Source organism: Agelaius phoeniceus, chromosome 7, assembly GCF_051311805.1.
Source record: "Agelaius phoeniceus isolate bAgePho1 chromosome 7, bAgePho1.hap1, whole genome shotgun sequence".
Taxonomy (NCBI): Eukaryota; Metazoa; Chordata; class Aves; order Passeriformes; family Icteridae; genus Agelaius; species Agelaius phoeniceus.
The window spans coordinates 45,595,799-45,618,096 of record NC_135271.1 but is presented as its reverse complement, the minus strand read 5'-3'; the positions used below and the strand labels follow the sequence as shown (position 1 = coordinate 45,618,096).

General features: G+C 40.8%; 1 protein-coding gene across 1 annotated transcript in view; it reads left to right on the top strand.

Moving 5' to 3' along the window:
• The window catches only part of LOC129122742 (von Willebrand factor D and EGF domain-containing protein-like), a 168,123-nt gene that overhangs the window by 84,384 nt on the left and 61,441 nt on the right, over positions 1-22,298 (top strand). The window contains 5 exon segments of the mRNA XM_077181864.1: positions 9,744-9,880; positions 10,937-11,092; positions 15,688-15,792; positions 18,458-18,572; positions 21,597-21,847. Of these exon segments, the coding sequence (XP_077037979.1) occupies positions 9,744-9,880; positions 10,937-11,092; positions 15,688-15,792; positions 18,458-18,572; positions 21,597-21,847 (764 nt within the window).

Here is a 22,298-nt window from a genome sequence, read left to right as displayed (position 1 = left end):
AACATTTCATAACCCCCACCCTCCCCCCAACACCTGTATAAGGTGCTTAAAATGTCATTACCACCTGTAATTAAAGGCAGAATCCAATTACAGCAGATAGCAAATCGGGTTGGTGCTTACCATTTGTATATATTGACCATGTTGCTTATTAAAAAATATCAGGACTGGTAAAGCACACATAGAGTAATGTAATATGCAGATTGTATGAAGCTCTAAAGAGCAATTACAAGATAAAAGGTAATGAGGAGTAATAACGACAAATTAGTTTCAGTGAAGTAATGACACTTGAAGTTTAAATTTCGATGTGGAAAGTTCTGGGGTGAAAAAAAATTAACCAGCAAAGAAATCAAAGCCAGCAAAAAATGGTGGTGAGAAGGTGAGAAGGTGAGAAGGGAATGTTCACCTTCCACACTTACAGAGATCCCATTTTCATATCCGTGCGTTTCAGTGGTGATATTAAGAGGGGCTGTGAACCCAACTGCATTTTCAGAGCTGTGAACCACAACCACACAGGTCCCCCAGACCCATCTGCTACACCCTGTTATTTTTAGAGTGGTTACACAGACCTTTCTGAATTCAGCAGTCTGCTTTGGGTCCTGTTCATGTGCTGTAGTTAAATAATATGAATTAAAACGCGCAATATTTTTAAAAATTTATTTATAATGTGCAAAAGTATGAGGTCAGTTATTGCAGTTCCTCAGGCTGGGTCTTCCAATGGATAATGCCTCTCCTGCCTTGGAAGAATAAGCTCAGAGTTTTGATCAGACCAGGAATGTAAGGTCAGGTACATATTATAGAAATCTCACCATTTATGTAATTTTGATTTAATTTTAAACTCAGTTCTCATTTTCAAAGACAAAGCACGTGGAAGACATTGAAAGAGAATACTTAATTGTTTTCCAGGATCCCCAGGTGAAAGGGGACAGAGTATTTCAGTTGTCTACATCAAACTCCAATCTGTTTTGGAGATTGGAGGATTTGTATGGCAGCATAATGGCTGAAGTAAATACTTTCCTCCCACTTGAATCAATTCAATGATCTTAAAATTCCAGATCATAATGATTATTTGAGGGCTGTTAGGAAGTCAAGTAAATTAATACTTTCTGGTATTTTCAATATGTGTTTTGCTGATAAGATGCAGAGGGAGCCATCAGGGTGTGTTGGCACAATAGATGCTGTCCTTGCATAAATTAAAGTAAATAAATTAAAATATTATGCAGAGTAAAAAATGCATCTTAGACTTTTCAAAGGAAATATAATCCATTTCTTAAATCCCCAAGATATCTACAATGAAAAATATTGCTCACTGTGTGTAAGGCTGGTGTTCCCTGTGGCTGGGACCAGCCTGTGGTGACCAGGCCTTCAAGGGAGAATTCCATTTAATAGCAACACAAGGGCCCCAGAAACAGTTACCAGAAACTGTGACCCTTTCCACTGGAACTGATTTTTTTTTTTTTTTTAAATCACTTGGGCTTGTAAACAAAGAAAAAACAACCAGGCTTTTTGCTAATATGGCAAAACATGTTCTATGGCAGAGAGGATGCAGTACACTTTAGCAATTCCATTGATTTTTCAAAATTGGATTTCATAAGAAGAGTCAAATGTGCTTGTGAGAACAGCAAAACCCATTCTTACTGTTTTAAACTTTTCTCACCAAACTACCATTGCTATAAAAAAGTGTTAAATTGCATTATCCCTGAAAAAGCCCTTTTTCTTTTCAAACAGTAAGTCATTGGGCTTAATTCTACTCTTCATTATAACAATCCCATTGACTTTGGTGAGCACAGTATTAACAAAATCACAGTTCCTGTCACATTGATGAAGTTACACTATCAAGACAAAAATCAGGTCTCTTTTTTCACAAGTGTTCTTTTCTTTTCCCCTTTTTCTCATACTAATTGTTGACTTTTGCACTCCACAATGTTGAATTTTCCTGTCTATCCAGCTGAGGGAGGTTTGAAGCTCTCCACTGCCTGCAGCCTGCCCATTCCCTCTCCTGTTTAAAGGTTCACCCAGCAGCTGATGGGTGAGAGGCTGTGTTCTTGGACTAAAGTTTAGAAGCTGGGGCATCTCTTTCTATCAAATACATTTTTCTTCAGTAGTGAATCCTGTAAGGCAGAGAATATTTCAAGCAGATCCCTGTGTACCATTGCAGCATAAACCACATTTTAATGCACAGCTCCCCTCCCACTGGGACTGTGTTCTTTACACTGGGCTCAAAGATATTAAAGATATATTCTTATTTCCTTTAAGCTGACATTAAAGAAGACTCACTAAGATATCAATACTCCATAAAGGAGGTTCTATAAAGCTTGAAAATGAAAACTTTTCTTTTGAGACCTGTTATCTCCACTTACTGTGAATTTTTCCCCTCAGCTTACCAATATTGGAAAGTAGATAAAGAATAAGTATGAAGATACATATTATGCAATTTAAGATTACATTGTGTTCAGTTATTCAGCTTTTTCCTAGTTAAAACAATTTATGATTTAGGACTGAAAGAAAACTGGGGAAAATATCTTTTAAATGTTTGTTTGCAAAACGCACTTTCCTTCTCCCAGCCATCTGCAGAGGAGTGGTCCTCATCTTCATTGAGGCCCTGGCACAGGATGCCCAGAAAAGTTGTGGATCTTCCACCCCTGGAAGTGTTCAGGACTTGGAGCATCCTATTTGAAGAAAGTCATTCTATAATGTCTTCAGGTCTGGGCCATAAAAATTTAAACAAATACATTCTTCTCAGCAAAAAACAGAGCTGGCATTAATAGACATAATTTTAAAAGGTATAATGATTAAATATTAAGCTTTGAGATTACTTGTCAAAACATCAATTTTTGAGCCTAGGACTTGTCACCTTTTGAAAATAGCACTCTCGTTCTTTTAGAGGTATGAACACCTCCAACCACAAAAGTTTTAGCAAGAACTACAAAATTTACAAAAGAAAAACAGTTTAGAATCAAAAGAGAAGAAAAGCACAAACTTTAACTACCACAGATGCTTCCTCACTGACACCCACATACTTTGCTCAGAGAAATATTTTTCTCTGTCACATCAAACATCTTTGTGGGCAATTCTCAGGGACTGGGGACTTCTTGCTAGTTTTGAAGCCTTTCTTCTTTTCATAGCAGTTTTACTTTAGTTTTTGCTGGTGCAGATGCAATAAACAAGCATCAGAAGAGGCGAACATCAATACCAGCTTTAATCTACTGTTTTAACTCCCAGTTCTTTCCATTTGAGGCACAGACCTGGCTGAGCAGGAAGAGGACTATTAGCTTTATAGTTATAAAGTCAATAGAAAATGAATTTTAAAAGGATATCAAATCTTGGTGATAAGGGACATGGAAGGTTGCATGCTCAGTGATCCATACTATTCCCTGCAAACCAGGCTAGGGAGATCAGTCTTTTCTGCAGATTAGTTTATTTGCTTTAATTCAAACTGAAAACAGTGAAAACAGTCCAAAAAAACATGTAGCTAAGCAAAACTATTTTCCAAGGAAGATAGGGTTAAATTTCTAGAAAAGTTTAAAAAAATTATAGGTCTCATTCAAACTGACCAAAGCCAGACATGCCAGAAGCATACCTATAACTTCTTTACATCAGGTACCACAGGAAATTTCAACCTTGAATCTTGTTAAATCCAAAAAAAAAACAAAAAGCCATGACAAAGCAACCTCCTTCTCCAAATACTCACAATGCACATGCAAGATAAACAACACATTCACAACAGTTTATAAACTAGAATTAAAACTTGGAAACCATTCAAAGGTCTGATTTAAGTTGACCAAAACAAAAAATTCAGAGCGAACCTTTAAGGCCTTTACATAATATTTTATGTTGTGTAAAGAGCCCACAATCCACCAGATACAGAACATTCAACCAATTGTGAACAAAACCCTGAGGGTAATTACCAGATTTAATCTAATTCAGTAACTTTAAACATGGGAAAATTACTAAAACCATCTAATGGGGCACTAGAGTGGACATAAGGACCAAGATCTCACCACAATGACCAAAATCCTTTTTGTGGCATCACTGCACTCACTCTTAGGAAGCCTCAAGATACTGCCAAGGATTCTTCCCCAAAGTGCCATTGAGGGACAAAAAGTGAGACCTGCTTTGGTGTGCCAGTGAGCACCATGAATGCACAACCAGAACTTTACCTGAGGTCACCTCTCCAGGCCATCTGGAAAAGAAGAAATAGTCTGTAGTCAACAGCACAATCCTCTTCTTTTCTATTGCTGAAGTACATTGCTAACAAGCCTTTTAAAAATAGAAGGATTAAATAAACCTAAAATGTCACAGTGAGTTTTCTAAAGCAAAAAATAATCTACCATATTGTTGCAGCACATGGATGCTTTCAGTGTGAAATTGAGCCAGGCCATTTCTCACATGCAGGGAGCTCTTGCAAAATGTTTTTTCTCCACTCTCTCTCAGGGCTCATTTCTGCAATCCACACTGGATACCAGGGACCCTCAAAGCAGAAAACCAGATTCACTCCATGCCAGCAAAAGGTCACAGATCTAGAGTTTGGCACTGTGGAAACAGAGTTGTTTAGGTTGGGAAAAATCCCTGTGGTCTGTGAGTCCAGCTGTTAATCCAGCAATACCAAGCCCAGCACTAAACCGTGTCCCCAAGTGCCACATCCACACAGCTTTTAAATATCCCAGGGATGGTGACTCTGCCACTTCCCTGGGAGGCCCATTCCAGTGCTGACCACCCTTTCATGTGGAAACTTTCCATAGTATCCCATCTAAACCTCCCCTGCTGCAATTTGAGTCCATTTTCTCTTGTCCTGTCACTTCCTAGCTGGGAGAAGAGACCAACCCACACCTTACCACAGCCTCCTTTCTGGGAGTCATAGAGGGATGGTCCCCATGAGCCTCCTTTTCTCCAGAATAGACACCCCCAGCTCCTTCAGCTGCTCTGGTCCTCTGAGACCTGTCTTTGGAAGCAGGAAAAACACAGTTTTCCTACAGAAAGCAGGGAGGTCACTGATGTGCAAGAATTCTGGCAAAGAGCATGTGGCTGCTGAAAGTTTTTTCTTAGGGAGGATTATCAAATGAACTTTGAGTCATGGATAGCACAAGTCCCAGGATAATGCATTCAATGATTGTGTCTATGGTTACCAAAACAACATTATATACAAAAGAAATACAATGTTTGTGCAAACATTTGGATGGAGGCAGACTCAGACTTGCTCTGTCCAAACTGCAGAGATAATTGGGCATCAGTTTGCTCTGATAATACAGATAATACAGATAAAACAGAGCCCTCATACCTGTGGTAGCTGGAGGTCCACATTCACACCAGCAAGCTCTGGCATGGAAAATTGTTCAATCAGCTGCCTGATTCCAAGGAAGGGGCACCTGGGCATCATGGGCCATTTACTTTCTCACTCCAGCAATGATTTAACCCAACCCAGCACTTATGCTCTGGTTCTTGATTTGCTTTTCATGGCTTAGATTGCTTATTTATCATCCCCTTTAAGAAAAGCAAGGCCATTCCTTTCCTTTTCTTTATTCAAACAAAATTCCTGCTGGTTTCAATTTCAGGTCTGCCGCTCCAGCCCAAAGCCTCATGTGTAGTTTTCAAACATTGCAGAAGAAAGTTTATTTGTGCTGGGATACTTTTCTAATCAAATAGTAAATCCAACATGAACCATTTCTACATGTCAGTTATACTTCAATAAGTGTAGTTTTGCAATATTCTTGATTTTATGTCAACTGTCTTCATTTTACTTCTAAATCTGTGCCTATTATTTACATAACACACTGCAAAAAATACCTGTAAAACCAACCATGTATTTATGGGGGGGGGGTGGGGGTTTCAGTCTATTATTCAGCCTGTGCTCCTTGTCAGGTTTGATTCATGTAAATGATTACAGAATGAAACTGCACCATCAGCAACTCTGAATTTACTGTTCTTTCCTGGAAATTCCTACTGGAGATGGGAGGAGAAGGAAGGGAAGGCAGGGGAGGTGTGCCTTGAGGGCAAGCATTGCAAACCAAAGAGGAAAGATCCTTTATTCTGTCTGGAGGCCTCTGAGATTTCCACCTTCAACTCCAGACCCTTCTCTCCAATTTATCTCAAGACAGTTTCATTAAAACACAAGATTTTTTTTTACTTTTTTTCCCCAACATTTCCTGCTGTTCACACTGTCCCTATGCAATGTTCTGCCAGGTGACAGATGCATTTTTTTTTGCATTTACTTGCTGTGGGTACAGACTGGGTACTGGAAATGCAGTGGGAGGCCCATGCCTGAGCCAGGATGGATTATGAACACACAGCTCCTCAAATCCTCCTCCATAACTGCTACCCTGTCACACATCTGAGCCCCAGGGTGCCACTCTGAGCTTCAGTTTTTAATCTACTAGTAAAAGTCAAAGCACATTTTTGGCCTATAGGCCATACAGGAAAAGAAGGAGGATGTTCTGCACTGGATTTCGTTGTATTTTGACATTCACACTCCCTAAACATAAATTATTAATGTTCAAATATATTGTACTTTTTACAAGCACCTTCCAGGAACTGCCTGATTACCTACAGATTTCTCTCCTCTCTAACTTGCCCCTCTACAGACATCAGACACCCATCCCAGGTCTCCACAACCTCAGCTTTCTCTGCATATTTGCACTTTTGCCCTCACTCTCACCTTTGTGATGTTTCCCAGCTCTTTTTATTTCTCCTGTCCTTCTTCCCTCCAGACTTTAGCTGATCTACTTGCAGCCCTTTTGCTGAGGTTTTTCAGGCTCTCCAATATTTCCTTCTGATGTCAGCACCTCTCTGGACTTCCAGCTCCCCCTCCATGAACCACACCTTGATCCCTGTACCCAGCAAGAGCAGGGTCTGGATGTTTGAGTGCCCAGCTGCCAATTGCCAGGAGACTTTTCCAAAGCCAATGGAATGGAGATTTGCTCTCCTTCTTTTGGTTGAAACTGGCTAAAATGCAACAACACTAGAAGGCAGAGAGGAAGACAAACAGAAACCCTCATTAAAACCAAATGCCTAAAATCCCCACACCCATTACGTGTGACATTTAAAAAGAAATAAAAAATATAAAAATATAAAAACCCTTATCAATATTTATGTACTGCTTAAACTAAAGTCTAAAAGCTGAACTCTAGCATCTATTTCTTTAAGAAAGACACATTGTAATTACTTCTATTTTCCATCAGATTTCAAGTGGGTAAGACACTGATGTTGCCAAGTAGTGTTTGCATTAAGGAAAGGACTTTCCAGGTTCTCATGCCCTGCCAATGAGGAGGCTGGGGATGCTCAGAGAGCTGGGAGGGGACACCAACAGGACAGCTGACCCCAAATGGCCACAGGGATATCCCATTCCATATGGCATCACTCTCAGTACATAATCGGGGAGAAAAGCTGGGCAGGCATCCCAGCCAGTACCTGAGCATCTCTTGGCAAGTGGTGAGCAACTGCATTGTGCATATATTCTAAATATTTTATCATTATCATTACTGTATTTTCTTCCTTTTTTTTCTCCCATTAAACTGCCCTTAAGTCAACTCACACATTTTCTCACTCTCTCCCTTGTGATTGTCTCCCTGATCCTGCCAGGAGGAGCAGTGAGAAGTGCCTGTGTGATACTCAGTTCCTGGATGGGCTTCAACCCTGACAAGTGTGTACAGAATGGTTTGAGAGAAATAAATTCAAAATGCTGAGCTGATACTGTAAGGCACTGGGCACTGAGAGTGCTTTTGTGGAGCAGGAAGGGCTGCAGGAGCACATTCCTGTGCCCCACTCCTTCCCAGGCTCTGAGATTCTGCTTCACCCACAGAAGCCTGAAAATCTGCAGTGATAATGAAAACATTAATGCAATGCAAGCTGCCTCAGTACTAGTGGGGCTAACTATTAAAATCTCATGAAAAACATAATGAAGCATTTTTATTTTTTAATTTTTATGCACTAACCACAGAAGAAGGCAATTTATCAAAACCAGTCACCACATCTGACTAATAGTTTTGTACATTACAGGAATCCACCAGTAACTGATGAAAGCTGATAAGCTGTAAACGATTTCTCTTCTTGTAAATATTGCAAAGTGTCCAGCAGTGTTGGTAATACTGCTGCAATACAATCAATTTTTTTAAAAAATGAAAGAAAAGCTAAAAGCACTTCAGAAGTGCAGGGGAAAAAAGTATTTTCTTTTTTTTTTCATGTTTATGTTGCTTTCCTTCCTTTTTTTCATCTGGAAAAACACAAGTCATGTGGCTCTGTTGTTACAGGCTGCAATCTGGTGGGATGGCAGTGTTTAAACAGCATTTTTCCTAATGACAGCCTAAATAGCAGAGCCCTTAAGGAACAGCAAGGTGCTGGGAAAGGTTATCAGCTCCATTCAGGGCATTTTGCCCCTCAAATCAGAGCTGAACTAAGGTACCATTAAAATATTAGGTGATGGAGAGCTTCTGTTTTAGCCAAGCTACAGCTCAGAGAAAACTGATGGGCAACATTGCTTTGCCAGAGCAGTGGGGATGGGGCAGGGAAGAAGCAGGAATAACAACTGGGACTCCACTCTGCTGGTGAACAACATCCCTCCCAGGGCTCCTGGTCATGCCCTGCTATTAAATATTGTTCAGGAGATAAGAGGAAAGTGTTCTGCTTTGTGCTACTTGTCACCATTGTGGCTTCTCCCGACCACTGGATCTACAAATGGTATAAATGAAAATATTCAGCCATGATCTCAACTGACTGCTATCATTGATGTATAGCAGTGATAGCATCTGCTATACATCAGATGCTATCATTGGAGCCATTGGAGTCTTGTGCTACCCAAGAGCTGGTGCAAATATCTACCAAATTATAATTTTTCTTAATTAAGGATGTGAATTCTGACATCCAATGGACTTGCATTTTCCTCTGTCAAGATAACCCCAATTTGAAAGCAATGAGCAATTTTAAAAGATGAATACCCAAAGTACAAATGAACCCAAATGAAACTTTACCTGAGAGCCATAAAACATTTTTAAAACAGTAATGGGTGGAAGTCAGCCTTGTAAGGGGGCCAGCACAGGCTGTACTTCACTTAAGCTCTACTTAAGGCTTTAATGTAGCATTTAAGTGAAACTTAGCTGGTGCATGACCTTTGTGCTGACACAGTGCAGAGCTGAGTGCTACTATTAATGATTTAACCCTCGTAAGAAAGCTTTACTTTAAGGATCCTTTTACTGCTGCCAAAACTTATGGGGAAAAACAAACAAAAAGCCAAAAACATCAGGCTGGTTTTTTCCCTGCTTTTTAACACTCCAGGGATCCTGGTGGCACGGTTATCTCTTGTTCCCATATTTCTCTATGCTATGGGATGAGGGTTTGAGGGTTTGTCCTCTCAGCTGTGCTCCTATCCTGTTGCCTGGGTCAGGGATGTGTTGCCCCTCTTACCTGGGTCAGGGATGTATTGCCAATGGATACTTAGGTCGACAAAAGTTTTAGCCCTGGAGACCTTTTAACACGAAGCCACAGCTTCAGAGAATTGATTCAGGAGCCCTGACACTCACTAATACATCTTGCAGCACTGGGTGCACAGGACAATATTTAATGGAGGTTTGCTGCTTCCCCTTCTGACAACTGCTGTTTCTGTGTTCAAGAGAAATCCACAGGGAGACAAGACTTCCTTAAGGAAAAGTATTAAACCGCAACAACCAGGAACAACTACAACAAAATCTCTGCTGCAGCAGAGCAGAGCAGAGTGTAAGTGCTGCTCTCTGCAGCTCTGTGTCCATCTCACCCTGCAGAGCCAGCTTTGGAAATCACAGCCCTGGAGAACGGGGGTCTCTGCGATGTGCGCGCCTCGGAGTGCAGCAGGATCCGGGTGTTTGGCCTCGGCTTCAGAGACTCTCCCAGCCTGCACTGCCAGGTCACCAGGCTAATTGTAAGCTGCCTCCTGCTGGCTCCTAAAATATGAAATATGGATGATACAGTCAAACACTGACATGTTTATATAGAAATGTTTTACTCTGATCTGTGCTATCTTCCCTCACTGCTTCAGCGGGTTACAAGTACCTTCCAAGCCCACTGCCAATGTGTTTGCTACAAGTGAGGGGAGCTGAAGAGGTTCAGACCTTTCCAGGACTGGTTCCCTGGAAATGCACAGCTATGAGTTCTTGCTCATAATCTCTGTGGAGTTTTCTTTGACTCCTCTTTGGTTCAGCTGCTCTGTAGTCCACTGAAGCCTGAAAGCACAATATTATTTCTCATTTTGTTCATCTGGAATCACTACACTTGGTTGTTTTCCTAAACACATTTAAATGTTAAGTTTTGTGGTTGAATATAGGGTTTCCTCACCACAGTTACAGAGGCTTCTATTTGAATTTTCTTAGTCATACTTCACCACCAAATCAGAGGTTTTGATGAGCATCAAATCCATCTCTTATGCAAGCACTGTAATTTTATCATAAACAGCTATATACAGGCAATGCTGCAACTGAGTGATTTGATGGATCAGCATCCTCAGTTATGAAATGTTTGATTAAACTCATAAATCCACCTCAGAACAGACACTCAGCCTGAATCCCAGTCGGTGCTGGCATGCTCACGAGGCACAGCTGAGATTTGCTGTGCCCCCCTAGGGCTCCATGGGCTGGAGTTGGGATGTTTTGTGCAGCTGATCTGGGGGAGCAGCTGACATCACCTTCAAGGAGCCACAAGCCGGCTGCTGAGCTCCAGCAGGAAACACAAAGTTACTCCATTACATCAGCCCATGCTCATCCCAAGTGCAGACCACAACACTTCCTAAATCAATAGACCACCTGCATGCCTAGCTAAGCATGGCTTCCCCTTTACTGTAGCTATAGTAACAGCATGTTTCCTTTTAAATAAACCACCATGGAATGCCTGATATTATTGATTATAAATATAAACATACACTGACAACTGGAATCTCTTTATGAGCCTTCATTTTCTGCACTCTCCCTCTGCTTTCCTGTAGCATCTCAATGGCGAATGGCTGTCAAGAGAAGAAGAAAGCACAAAAGCAGATTTCCTGAGCTCTGAGGCTGTGGACTGCCAGATCCCACTCCTGAACATCACAGAGGCTGTGCACTTCGTGGCTGGTGACGAGCCGTTCGCAAGATGGCAAGTGAAAGTAGGAATTTTATTATGTTTCTAAGAAACGCTTTAGAAAGAGAAAATCAGTTGTCATGGTAAATTAAAATGCAAAGCACAGCTTTCTTCCTTTCAGAAATGAAAATGCCTGTAGAAATACTCGCACTAATGTCATGTAGAGGAAAAGAAAAAACACCTCGCCAACCAAAACAATGAGCTAAACCCAGGTGTCTCTGTAGCCAATCCAAAAGGGCAAATTACAACCACTTCTAGAGGTAATCACCTGAAATTGATGCAGTTGTGCTAATCAATTGTTAATCATTAGTATTCCATTTCTGAAAACCCCAGCTCCAACTCCTGATTAGACAGCAAGTGTCAGAGAGCTTTGACTCCCTGGGTGCATGAGCGGTGCGTGCCCGGGCTGGCTCCTGGGCAGGATTGAGCTGGGATGTCACGGTCACAGTCATGGTCTGAATGGCTGAAGGAAGAAGCATGTGCATTATCTGCTTCTTCTGGGTTTTCTGCTGCAGATTTAGCCTCTTTTTTTCACAAAATGGTACCTATTTCTCTAAATATCCCCAGGAAACCACTGCCTTCCCGACCCTGCGTGCCTGCTGCCCTTGGTCTCCCTCTAGGCCTGGATGGGGTTTTTTTTTCTGCAGATCAGGTTTTTTTTACAAAAATTAGATTTTTTTTTAAAGGCTCTGAAGCTGAGAAGAATATTTTGCCATTGTAGGGAGACTGCAGATGTGCCCTGAAAATTGCAGAATGCCAAATGAAACACGTAAAACACTCCCCTCACCCCTGCCTGTCCTGCACCCTGCAGCTGCCTGCACCCAGCTGGGGACACGTGCTGCCATGTGGCCTGGGGGAAACAGAAGGATGTTTGGCAGGGCACATCTTCTAGTCAGCCATTTATTTTTAAAGGTTAAGGATTTGGGAGTTAAGGACATTAGGGTAAAACCCTGTGGGTGCAGAGCCTGTTTGCTGCTGGGGTGGACCCTGGCCCTCCCTTGTGTCACACACCAGGGCTGAACCAGGAGGGAAGGTGCTCTGCTCAAAACTGCTCCAAAAAGGTATTGAACTCTGCCAGCCGTGAGATAAAATGCTGCCTCATGGTGGAAGGATCTGAGAGGGAGACACCCTGGGTGTTCCTGGCCCAAGAGGAGAGATAAAATCCTGGTATGGGCACAGGAAGGTTTCTCCAGTGTTCCAGGACATCGTCCTCACAGCACAGGTCTATTACAATTCTGATTGTGTTCGAGTGCTTCCTTTCAGCCCTGAGGAGGTCTGTGCAATTTTTCTCATTCTTTCCCCTCAAAAACAGCTACAAAAACTCTTTCCATGCACTAAAGCTCCAGAAAAGCTCTGCACCTGCAAAGCTTTCTGCCCTTTCCCTCTCCTTCAAACCCTGCAGAGGAACCAGGCTGACGGCTACGCCGCGAATGCTCAATTAAATCATCTCAGTCTGCACGTGAGTCTGGAACTCCTGTGGATCTTTAGATGAGCAAATTGGGAAGGCAGAGCCTAGTGCTCAGTTTCAAAGGCAGCTGGCCTTACATGGCAGCACAAAGAACGAAATCATGGAGCTACTCAAGATAAAAAATTACTTTCAATTAATTCCACAGGTGTTCAAAAATTCGTGTTCCAGAAAATTCCTCTTAAGACTTATTGCAGCTCATAAGACTTATTGATGATCTGGGTTATGTATCTATGTATCTACTTTTCAAAACATAGCTAAAGGATTTTTCAGAACCAAAAGTCAGCACAATTCTTTCTGGAAATGTCACTGTTCAATATTTTCAGAATCTTTCCCCCTTCCCAAATGAAATTTCAAAGGAATCAGAAAAATTTCACTACAGCTTTTTTTCACTACCAGCATTGGGGGAGCAGGAGCTCTTCTCAGTGCTCTTTCATTTAATCTCCTGTTGTAGTCGTGTTTCAGATTTTGCCCATTGTTCCCATGACATGCTGCTGAATGCAGATAAGAAAGTACATGTGGCTACACCAGAGTGTTTGGCATAATTAATTGAGATATCAAAATACAAACCCATGCTTGGGCAGCAGATGACTTGAGCTGTCCAGGCAGATGCCTGGGTGAAGAGGTGAAAGAGCTTGGCAGCACTTATCTAATTTGGGAAGCAGCTCTCATCCTTTTCATTAAGTTCTTGTTGCTGTATCTGTCTAGAATGGGAAAAAAAAAATTACAAAAAATTCAGTGAGGCAAAAACTGAATTTGAACTCAGCACAGTTTTACACCTTTCAATTTTTTTTTTTTTAGAACTTTCTTACAAAGTCTATGTAGAGTGCTGCCAATAGCCAAGATCATTTCATGATGGGTGAAAAACCTGAGGCAGAAGCAACAAAGTTCATGAGCATCCTTTGCATTTCTGCAGAAGCAGCTCCTTCTTTCCAGATGGTGCCTATGCCCAAGCAAACAAGGCCCAGCTCTAAGTTGGTTTTTGCCTCTTAAGGTCCAAACAAATTAAAGGTTTGTTCAGCTCAGTTCTCATCAAAGTGTTTGTTCCACATCACTAAGATGACTAATGAAAAAGCAATTAAAATAGCTATAAACCAGCCCGATTCTGAAAAGAGACCAAAATAGATGTTTATAATAGAATGTAGGAAAAAAAAAAACAAAACAGATTAAAAAATAATCTAATTACAGGAGTTACATCTCACTCACAACACTCACTTCAGACAGAACAATTAGTGCAAATTTGCAGCTTTTTTTTTTTTTCCCTGTCTAGCCATTTTTTCACCCATTATTAGTACACGGGTGTTGAGACAACACTGGACACTCCAGTAAAATAATGAATTTAAATTAAGCTTAAATTGCATTAGGAATAAGAAATTCTTAATGGAAATCTTGCTGCCAGAGTCCTTCAGTGAAGAGCAGGTCTACAGGGGGGTTTCAGTTTTTTCTCAAACTGCAGGAGAAATCCTTTATTTCTTTTAGAAGCACTTTTACCTATAGTACAACACACTATAATCTGTCAATAGTCTAATATTTTCCTTAAACCAATGAATTTTACTAGATCAATGAATTTTACTGAATTTTTGGACCAATTTATATTAGTCTCCAAAGAAGTTATTTCCCTTCTACAAGTTGAAAATGTGAATATCCAAGAATATTGCCAGTTTCTGCCCTTGTGGTGGTTTCTGCAAACACAAACACTCAGCTTAAAATGTAGAACCATCCCATGAGACATTGTGGGAGAATCTGCTCTATTATCTCCCATGAACTTTCAAGCAATTCATGAAAATTGCTGTTTTTGACGAAACTTACCAAGTATTTTTTGATCTCCGTACTTCTGTTTATCTTTGTTAAATTTAACTTTTTTTTTTTTTTCTGTGAGCTGGAAGAATTTATTGAGTGATCAAAAACTTTATGGCCTCAGTTTTGTAAAATTGCCCTGCAAAGGGACCAAGGATGTTTCAGCTTTGTGGTCTTGGGAGAGATGGAGGAGGGCTGGGGATTCTTTTTTAATAGCAAGAAAACACAGGGGTACCTGATGAATCCAAAGCAAACCCTGTTAGATTTGCTAAGCAGCAGCTTTATTTTGACTGTGAGAAGACAAATCCTGAAAAATGCCAGACAAAAGGGTTTCCTGCTGGTTCTCATCAGTGTCCACAGCGTGGCCTTCCCCAGGGTTTTGAGGTGCTCTTCAAGGCTCACACCTCTCAAGACGTCTCACAAAGCACTCTCAAAAGCTTTCCTCTTATCCACACTTCTCTGGTATCTTTTCATTTTTACTGTGGAAAAATTAAAATATAAATTTACTCAACTCTTTTGTGCTGTGCAAGCACTCTTATATAAAAAAGGGCATGTGTAAGGCTTCCTGAATTATCCATTATGAGCTGGGACAGGTGACTGCTGTAATGTACCTTCCTACAGAAATGAGACTGTTTCTCTCTCATATTGTCATCCCTTGCATCTTTTATAAGGTTAATTTCAAATAAACTTATATAATACACATTCTTTTTTTTTTTCACTTTCAGGCCAAGGATTTTACTTACTGATTTGCTATTAGTAAAAAAGTGGTTCTCTTTCTCATTTCAAATAGACCTATATAATACACATTCCACATTCTTTTCTTTTTTTTTTTTTCAGGCCAAGGATTTTACTTACTGATTTGCTCTTAGTAAAAAAGTGGTTCAAAAAAGTGGTTCTCATTCTCATTTCAAATAAACCTATATAATACACAGTCCACATTATTTTTTTTTTTCAGGCCAAGGATTTTACTTATGATTTGCTTTTAGTAAAAAAGTGGTTCTGAGTCCCAGCCAAGAATGTTAATTGTGTTTCACAACTCCTTGAAATCGCCCTTGTAGTACTTGAGTCAAGCTTCCATGAGGGTATCAGAAAAAAAACCAAAAACACTTTCAGGATAAAACCTAATAGCAATCAGAAAGCTGAATGCCAGCTGAGCCAAAAGATCTTTTGGTTATTAATGAAGAATTTCCAGTTTGGAGCATTAAGCAATTTGTTAGCTCGCAGAGCCGCTCACGAGTGGTTTAATTTATCCTGCTGGCCCACAGCCAGCTCAAGGGGCAGTGGTATGGCTCCAGTATGAGCAGACAGTCTCCATATGGAGCATGATGAGTTCTGAGGAAGATTTTTGTCTCATTCAGGTCACTAATGATGGTGTGCAGTACAGTAACTCCCGGGTGCTGACCCTGTACGACGCGCTCTGCCAGCTCTGCCAATTGCACCCCACTGCACTCTGCAAATTAAAGGTAATTTAAAGATCATCAAGGTTTCCCACGGATCCTTCATCTCTTCCTTAGCCCTCTCCCTCCCTCTGATGGGCTGGGTGTAATAACTGCTCTGGAAGGGGAAAAGCCTATTTCACAGATCAGCTGCACAGCCCCACACTTTGCTTTTCTCTTTCACAGCCTCGTGTCTGCGATATTTTATTTCCTTTTCATATTTACACCTGATGGAGCATGCTTTATGATGGACCTTCCTCACACAAACACCTCAGGAAAGCTCATGGCTGCCAATATTTATCCTTTGCAGCTGTTAGTGGGAGTAAATAAGAGTGAGGAGCCTGCCCTGAGAGGCTTAGCTTCACTTCTGAAGTGTCTCTGCTATTTTCCCTCTCCCAGCCTGTTTGGTGAGGGTACATCATTTCTATTCCCATTTTCTGCCTTAGCAAGAGGCACACAAAGATGCATGTTATACAGTTTTTGTCATGTGAGAACACCCTTGAGAGAGCATAAACCATTCCTGCTTGCATTAAACACTGCTAAGTACAAACATTGAGTATTCTGACAGTTTCTAAACCTTAACCAAAAGTCTACAGCTATGTTTTAAACTGCCAACGTGTTAAAAACTGCCTGCAGAGCACTATAATCCTCAGTTTTCCCGTGGAATTGTTGGTGTAGCATCCCTTAAAAAGATCTTCCCTTCTCTTTTTTCCAGAGGCCTGCATTAAGCAAATTATCTGGTTTGCAGTGGGGCTTCAAAAAATTTTTGGAGGGTATTTAGGTGGGATATTTGAATGTGCTGATTCTGCTTTCCCACCCTGAGGCAAGAATGAATTAATAGGAGGCCACCAGTCTGCTTTTTTGTAAAATGAAGATTAATCAGGTACATCTTAACTCATTTGCCTCACTGTTCTCATTAATGCTAATGAGAAAATACAGTTTTAAAACCTGCACTGATTGCAAGCACACACCAGTTACCAAAATCTTTTTAAAGTTCGCTTTTTTTCCAAGTGAGTGAGTGAACAGAAGTTACTTTACAGGCCTGTGTGGTAGTTTGACCCTGACTGAATGTCTCAAAGTCCCTCTGTCACTGCCCTCAGAGAGAGAAGGGCAGGGAAACCCAGCACAGCCCAACTGAGGGCAAAACCACTTTAGTTTAGATTAAAATAATTGTGTTAGAATCATTTCACTTAAAGCTAAGGTGAGGGCTTTCTGTCAAAGGCTTTCCTAATTCTTACATGTTTGAAACTCAGAAATGTATATGGTCTCTCAATATGGTGTTCTCCAGGGATTATAGTAATTTCTATTCTAAAATGCTTCAAGGGAATATTTGAGCTAGGCTTCCAATTGCAGCAGACCACAGTCTAATTATACCCTTTCTGCATTACTCTGCAACACCTAAATTGCTTTCAGAAAAGGTGTTTCAATTAGGGGACATTTTATATCAGCCCATTTCACATTCTGTGTTCTTTTATGGAGCCCATTCTGCACCACACTGTATCACATCAGAAAAAAAAAAATCTTTTTTTTTTTTTTTATCATAGCATCAAGCCCTTGAAAACAACAATGTAATAAAATCTAATTAACATCCAGGGTTTAGTGCTGGAGATCTGTCATGTTCTATCATGTTGTGGCCATTATGAGAATGCTTTTTGTTTCTCTACCTGACCCATTCCCCTAAAGTGGTATTACTGACTAATGCAGTTTGCAGAAGTAGTTTGGGACACCAGTAAAGCACTAGGCAGAAAACACAGGGCCAGTAACAGGACACATCTCAGTCTCAGAAAAACAAAGGAAGGAAAGAGAAAAATATGCTTGGTAGTTTGTCTGTCTCCCCTTGTTCCCAGGATTATTCCATGTTTTTCTGGGAATCTGCATGGCCAGATAAAGTCCCACCTGCCCAGCACAGGCTACAAGGCCTGACTCCTCCATAGGATCTTCCCATGGGATAGATCTTTAACTCCATCTGTTAATTCCTGCGTTCCCTTCTTAGATAACCCAAATGCCTCCAAGCCATGAGAGGAGCAGGTCAGCCCAAAGGCTGCTGTGCCCACAGAGCATCCCCTCACAGATGGCTTTTGGGATGCTCTGCCCCACCAAGGCACCAGGGATGTGCTCAGCTCTCCTCTGCAGCTCCCTCATGGGAGCCTTAATTCTAATGCACTTCTTTATTCTGCCTTTATAGCAGAATTTGCTACAGCAGAATTTGCTTTGGCAAATGTTTATGAAGAGCAGGATTCCAGTATTTCAAATGGAAATAGTCTAGTCTCAGGCTTTGGGAGTCTGGTGGAGCTGACCTTTCATGGGCACCTGATACTCCCCATATGAACAGTCACAGCTGGGAACAGTGACGACATCCACCACATGAGTGTGCAAATGGGAAAAGAGTCACATTAGAGTCACATTCTGTTGGATCCATCATCCATTTATGACAAAGCAACACCCCTTTTTCTAAGCTAAAACATTCAAAGCTGCAAGGATCCCAGTCTGGGACTGGAAAACTTCCACAGTTTCCTCACTGCAGGCAAAAAGCACCAACATTTAAATTGCTGCTGTTTCCTTGTTTCAAGAGACAAGTGAATTTCTGCTCATATCCAGAAATTAATAATTGCTAATTTCCTTTTTATTCCTTTTTTTTTCATTACCTTCAGCTCCCACCTCTTTTTATTTCCTTTTTTTTTTATTTTGGCAGGAAAATACATGCAATATAGATGGACTTTGCTATGGTGAAGGAGAGTCAAGCCCTACAAGCCCTTGTCTTCTCTGTGAACCTGACATTTCTAAGTTCACCTGGTCTGTTAATGAAAGTAAGACAGGGGTTTCTTTTCTAGAATTTAGAAGCACTTATCTGGGAATTTATTACTTAATTTATGAAATATATCATCCCTCCATTTAGCTGAATCTATCCTGTGAGTGCACGTGGACTGTTTCTAGTGGGAATAATTGGGTGCATCAGAAATGCAGACGCCTCTGCATGCACTATGCACCTTGTTCTGTCTGAAACCTGATAAATCTCAGATTAATAAATGAAAAAAATGCCTGAAAATTAGAATTTGATATGCCAGTGCCCCATGCAGTGCCCAAGTCAATCAGCTAAAGGTGATGAACCCTAAATATCTCTGTCAGCATCTCGCAGGTACAAATCTTTAAGGAGGCAATTTGGGGAAAATACTGTTTTTAAAACACTAGCGTGTATTTTTGGTGCCTGCAAGAATTGCTTCCTTTTGCTGAACCAAATCCTATGAAATGCCTCATAGCAGAGCCTGGCTTGGCAGGGAGTCCAAGTGATAGGGATCAGGCACTCATTACCTTCACTGCCACAGAACCCTCATTCTGCAGCCCCTCGAGGCAGGGGTCATGGGGAGGCTGCCTTTTGAAGCATCTCCTGAAGGATGAAGACTGAATCATAGTTTTTTCATGGCTACCTGCCCAGTGTAAACAACAACCATTGCTCAGCCCACTCTTTACAGACAATCTGTGCTTCCAGCAGCATTATCCTCACAGCCTATCTATCTCCTCCCTTACATGTTTGCATCTGGTCAATATAAAGATGATATTACTGCTTTTATATAAATCCATGTGGTGCTTCCAGGAGGGGTTTCTCTGCATTTTAGGCTTTGTAGACCCTAACACATTACAGAAAGGTGTGTGAGTCACAGAACCAGCCTGCTTCAGTTGTTTGGGGTTTTATTACATCCCAAAAATGGGCCAACTAAAAATCCATTTGGATGAGCAGTTAAAATGCCTAAGGGTGAGTTAGATGTGAAAGAGAGTCTGTACACTTGAAAGCTGTGTTTTTTTCACCAGAAAAATATTTAATCCAACGAGGGATATTATCTGTGACTCACAAACCTTGCCTCCTTTCTGTCATAGAATCATAGAAAGTTTTGAAGGGTTTGAAATGGATCTCAAGGATCATCTTGTCCCACTCCCTGCCATGGGCAGAGACACCTTCCACTAGACCAGGTTGCTCAGAGCCACATCCAACCTGACCTTATATTCTGCTGGCCAGAGCAGCAGCATCCCCAGGGATGAGCTGGTCCTGGGTGTTACAGACAGACTCATTACTAATACCAAGACAGCTCGATTTTTCAAATTCAGGAAAGGGTTTGAAAAATAAAAACTGCATTTGTTTTGAAATTTATAAAACTAAAAGTGATTTGGGAACTCTGACGCACGTCATGGCTCACTTTTAAATGATGTCAAAATTGAAAAATATTCAGAAGAAAGGGTTTGTCACGCCTTTTTTCAAAAGTGTGAGAACTTCTTAAAAGTTCTGCAGTAATAGGGAGAGTGAATATATATTTACTGGATGGCAAGCAGATCTCTGTAGGATTAGAAACTCTCCTCCACAGACTCCTTGCAGAACATCTGATTTTATGCTATTTTGTGCCTACCACTTCCACTTACCATCCATTCAGTTAACGCCTTTGCGTTTATCCATAAATGCATACCCTGCATCAATATTTCATCGATTACTTTGGGCACAACTTTTATGGGCTCCATGGCTTTAGTGTTTGGAAAATAAAAGGTAAATGAATAGATGGAAGCTTTCAACAGTTATGCCAGGACAATCTGCTGGACAAGCATTTTAGAAAGCTCTCATAACACAGCAGCAATAAAGGAGACACATATTTAAATAATTGCATCATCTAAGCCGTGCTATGAAAAGCAAAGTTGGATAAAAATTATATGCACCCCAAAAAAAAAACTCCTAATGATGATTTCCCATGAGCATAGCGCAAGGAGTCTTTATGAGAACACATATATAGTTCATAATGTCGGAGCATGGCTTGAAATTAATCCTGGGTATTAGAAATGTGCTTTAAGTTAAACATAAATATGGTCAAATTACACTGTGAGAAGATTCCTTTAAATATCAATACCTGTCAATTTGTACTGCTGGCTAAAGAGGAAAGGTGCCTTGAGACTGAGGAGGCTTAGGACATGGAGATGAAATTCCTGGCCCAAAAAGAGCTGCTGTCACCTCAGGGTACTCATCTGATCTTACTTTTCCTTGGTTTCTAATTATAAAATGTAATCATTTTCTCTACCTTGTCCTCCTTACCTATGTACATTGAAAGTGTCTTCAGGTAGCATTTATCTTCTACTGCTAAATACCCTTGTAAAATTAGGGGGGTTTATCTTCATCAAGGAAATAGTGAATGTAAACAGCAACCCTGGCAATAACAGTGCCAGTGGTGACATGATGCACACCCCTGTCACTGGGGATGGACAGTCTCTGGCACTGAAAATGCCTTTGTTCCTGATGAAATGCCCAACTGGATTCACTCAAACTGCTTGTTTAATTACTCCTCATGGGTAAAGGCAAGAGAGTCTACTCAGTGGAAGGGTTACAACTTATTTTTCCTTCTGAGTTGCCTGCCCAGTTCATTTGTCATTCAGCATTTTGAGATTTATTTTATGTATGTTTAAATGGATGGATGAAAGGTGGATTAAATATGTATGTAAGTATAAGGTACATAATTAATTACAGTTTTAAGAAGAACTGGGACTAGGGGGAGGTTATAGAAATCATGTATTATTTACTCCCATGTATCAGATAGTGCATCAAAATTAATCCAAGTTCAGGATGGGACAAAAATTCAGCATAGGGCACAAAAAAAAAAAAAGGGGGAGGAAAATGGTGTTCTTTTGGTAAAGCTATTTGCTGCCTCTAACACACAAATCTCTTCCTCCATCAGCCTCTGGGTATGATCTGCATGTCTGCATGTTTTCTTTGAGAGCCTTCCTTCAAAGACCCTCACTGAGAACCTTTACGTGGGAGAAACTGGAGTTTATGTAATCATGGTTTCATTTTTGCTGTTTAGACAACCTGCCTCCTGTGTTCCAGGCCCCCTCCAGCCAGCTGCTGACATTTATTGGTGAGAATTTTGTTTACCAGCTAATAGCAGTGGATCCAGAAGGGTCAGCTGTGCTATTCATCTTGGAGGCTGGGCCACGGGATGCCAGGCTCTCTCCTGCTGGCCTGCTCCTCTGGAAAGTGGATTCAGAAGAAATGCAGACCTTTGAATTCACTGTGTCAGATGAGTGCAATGCACAGAGCAGATACTCCATTGAGGTAAGGGAAAGAACACTTGAAAAACAAAACAAACCTGTTTTGTCACGTCAACGCCATTGTGCAATTGTCATCATAGCTAATAATTTGTTAATGTCTTGAAAAAGAAGGCTTCAGCTATTTCCTCATAAGTGTATAATATCCAGCACAGCAATAATGATCAATTAATGGAATAAATATCTCTGAGAACATAGAAACTATATACACAGGGAACAAGAGAGAGTGCTATTGATTGCTGTTTGAAAGAACATTCTTGCAGAGCCTTTTAATGGTTCATTAATCTGCTTTAAAATTCACATTTTGCATCTGGATTGCACAAAAAAAAGCATATAACATAAAAGACCAGGCTTTAGCTATAAAATGGAGATTATAACTCATTCTCAATGATATTTTTAGAGGACGTCTTGCTCTTATGTCTTTACTCCACACTCTAAGTTTCTTGGCAGAGCTTGTG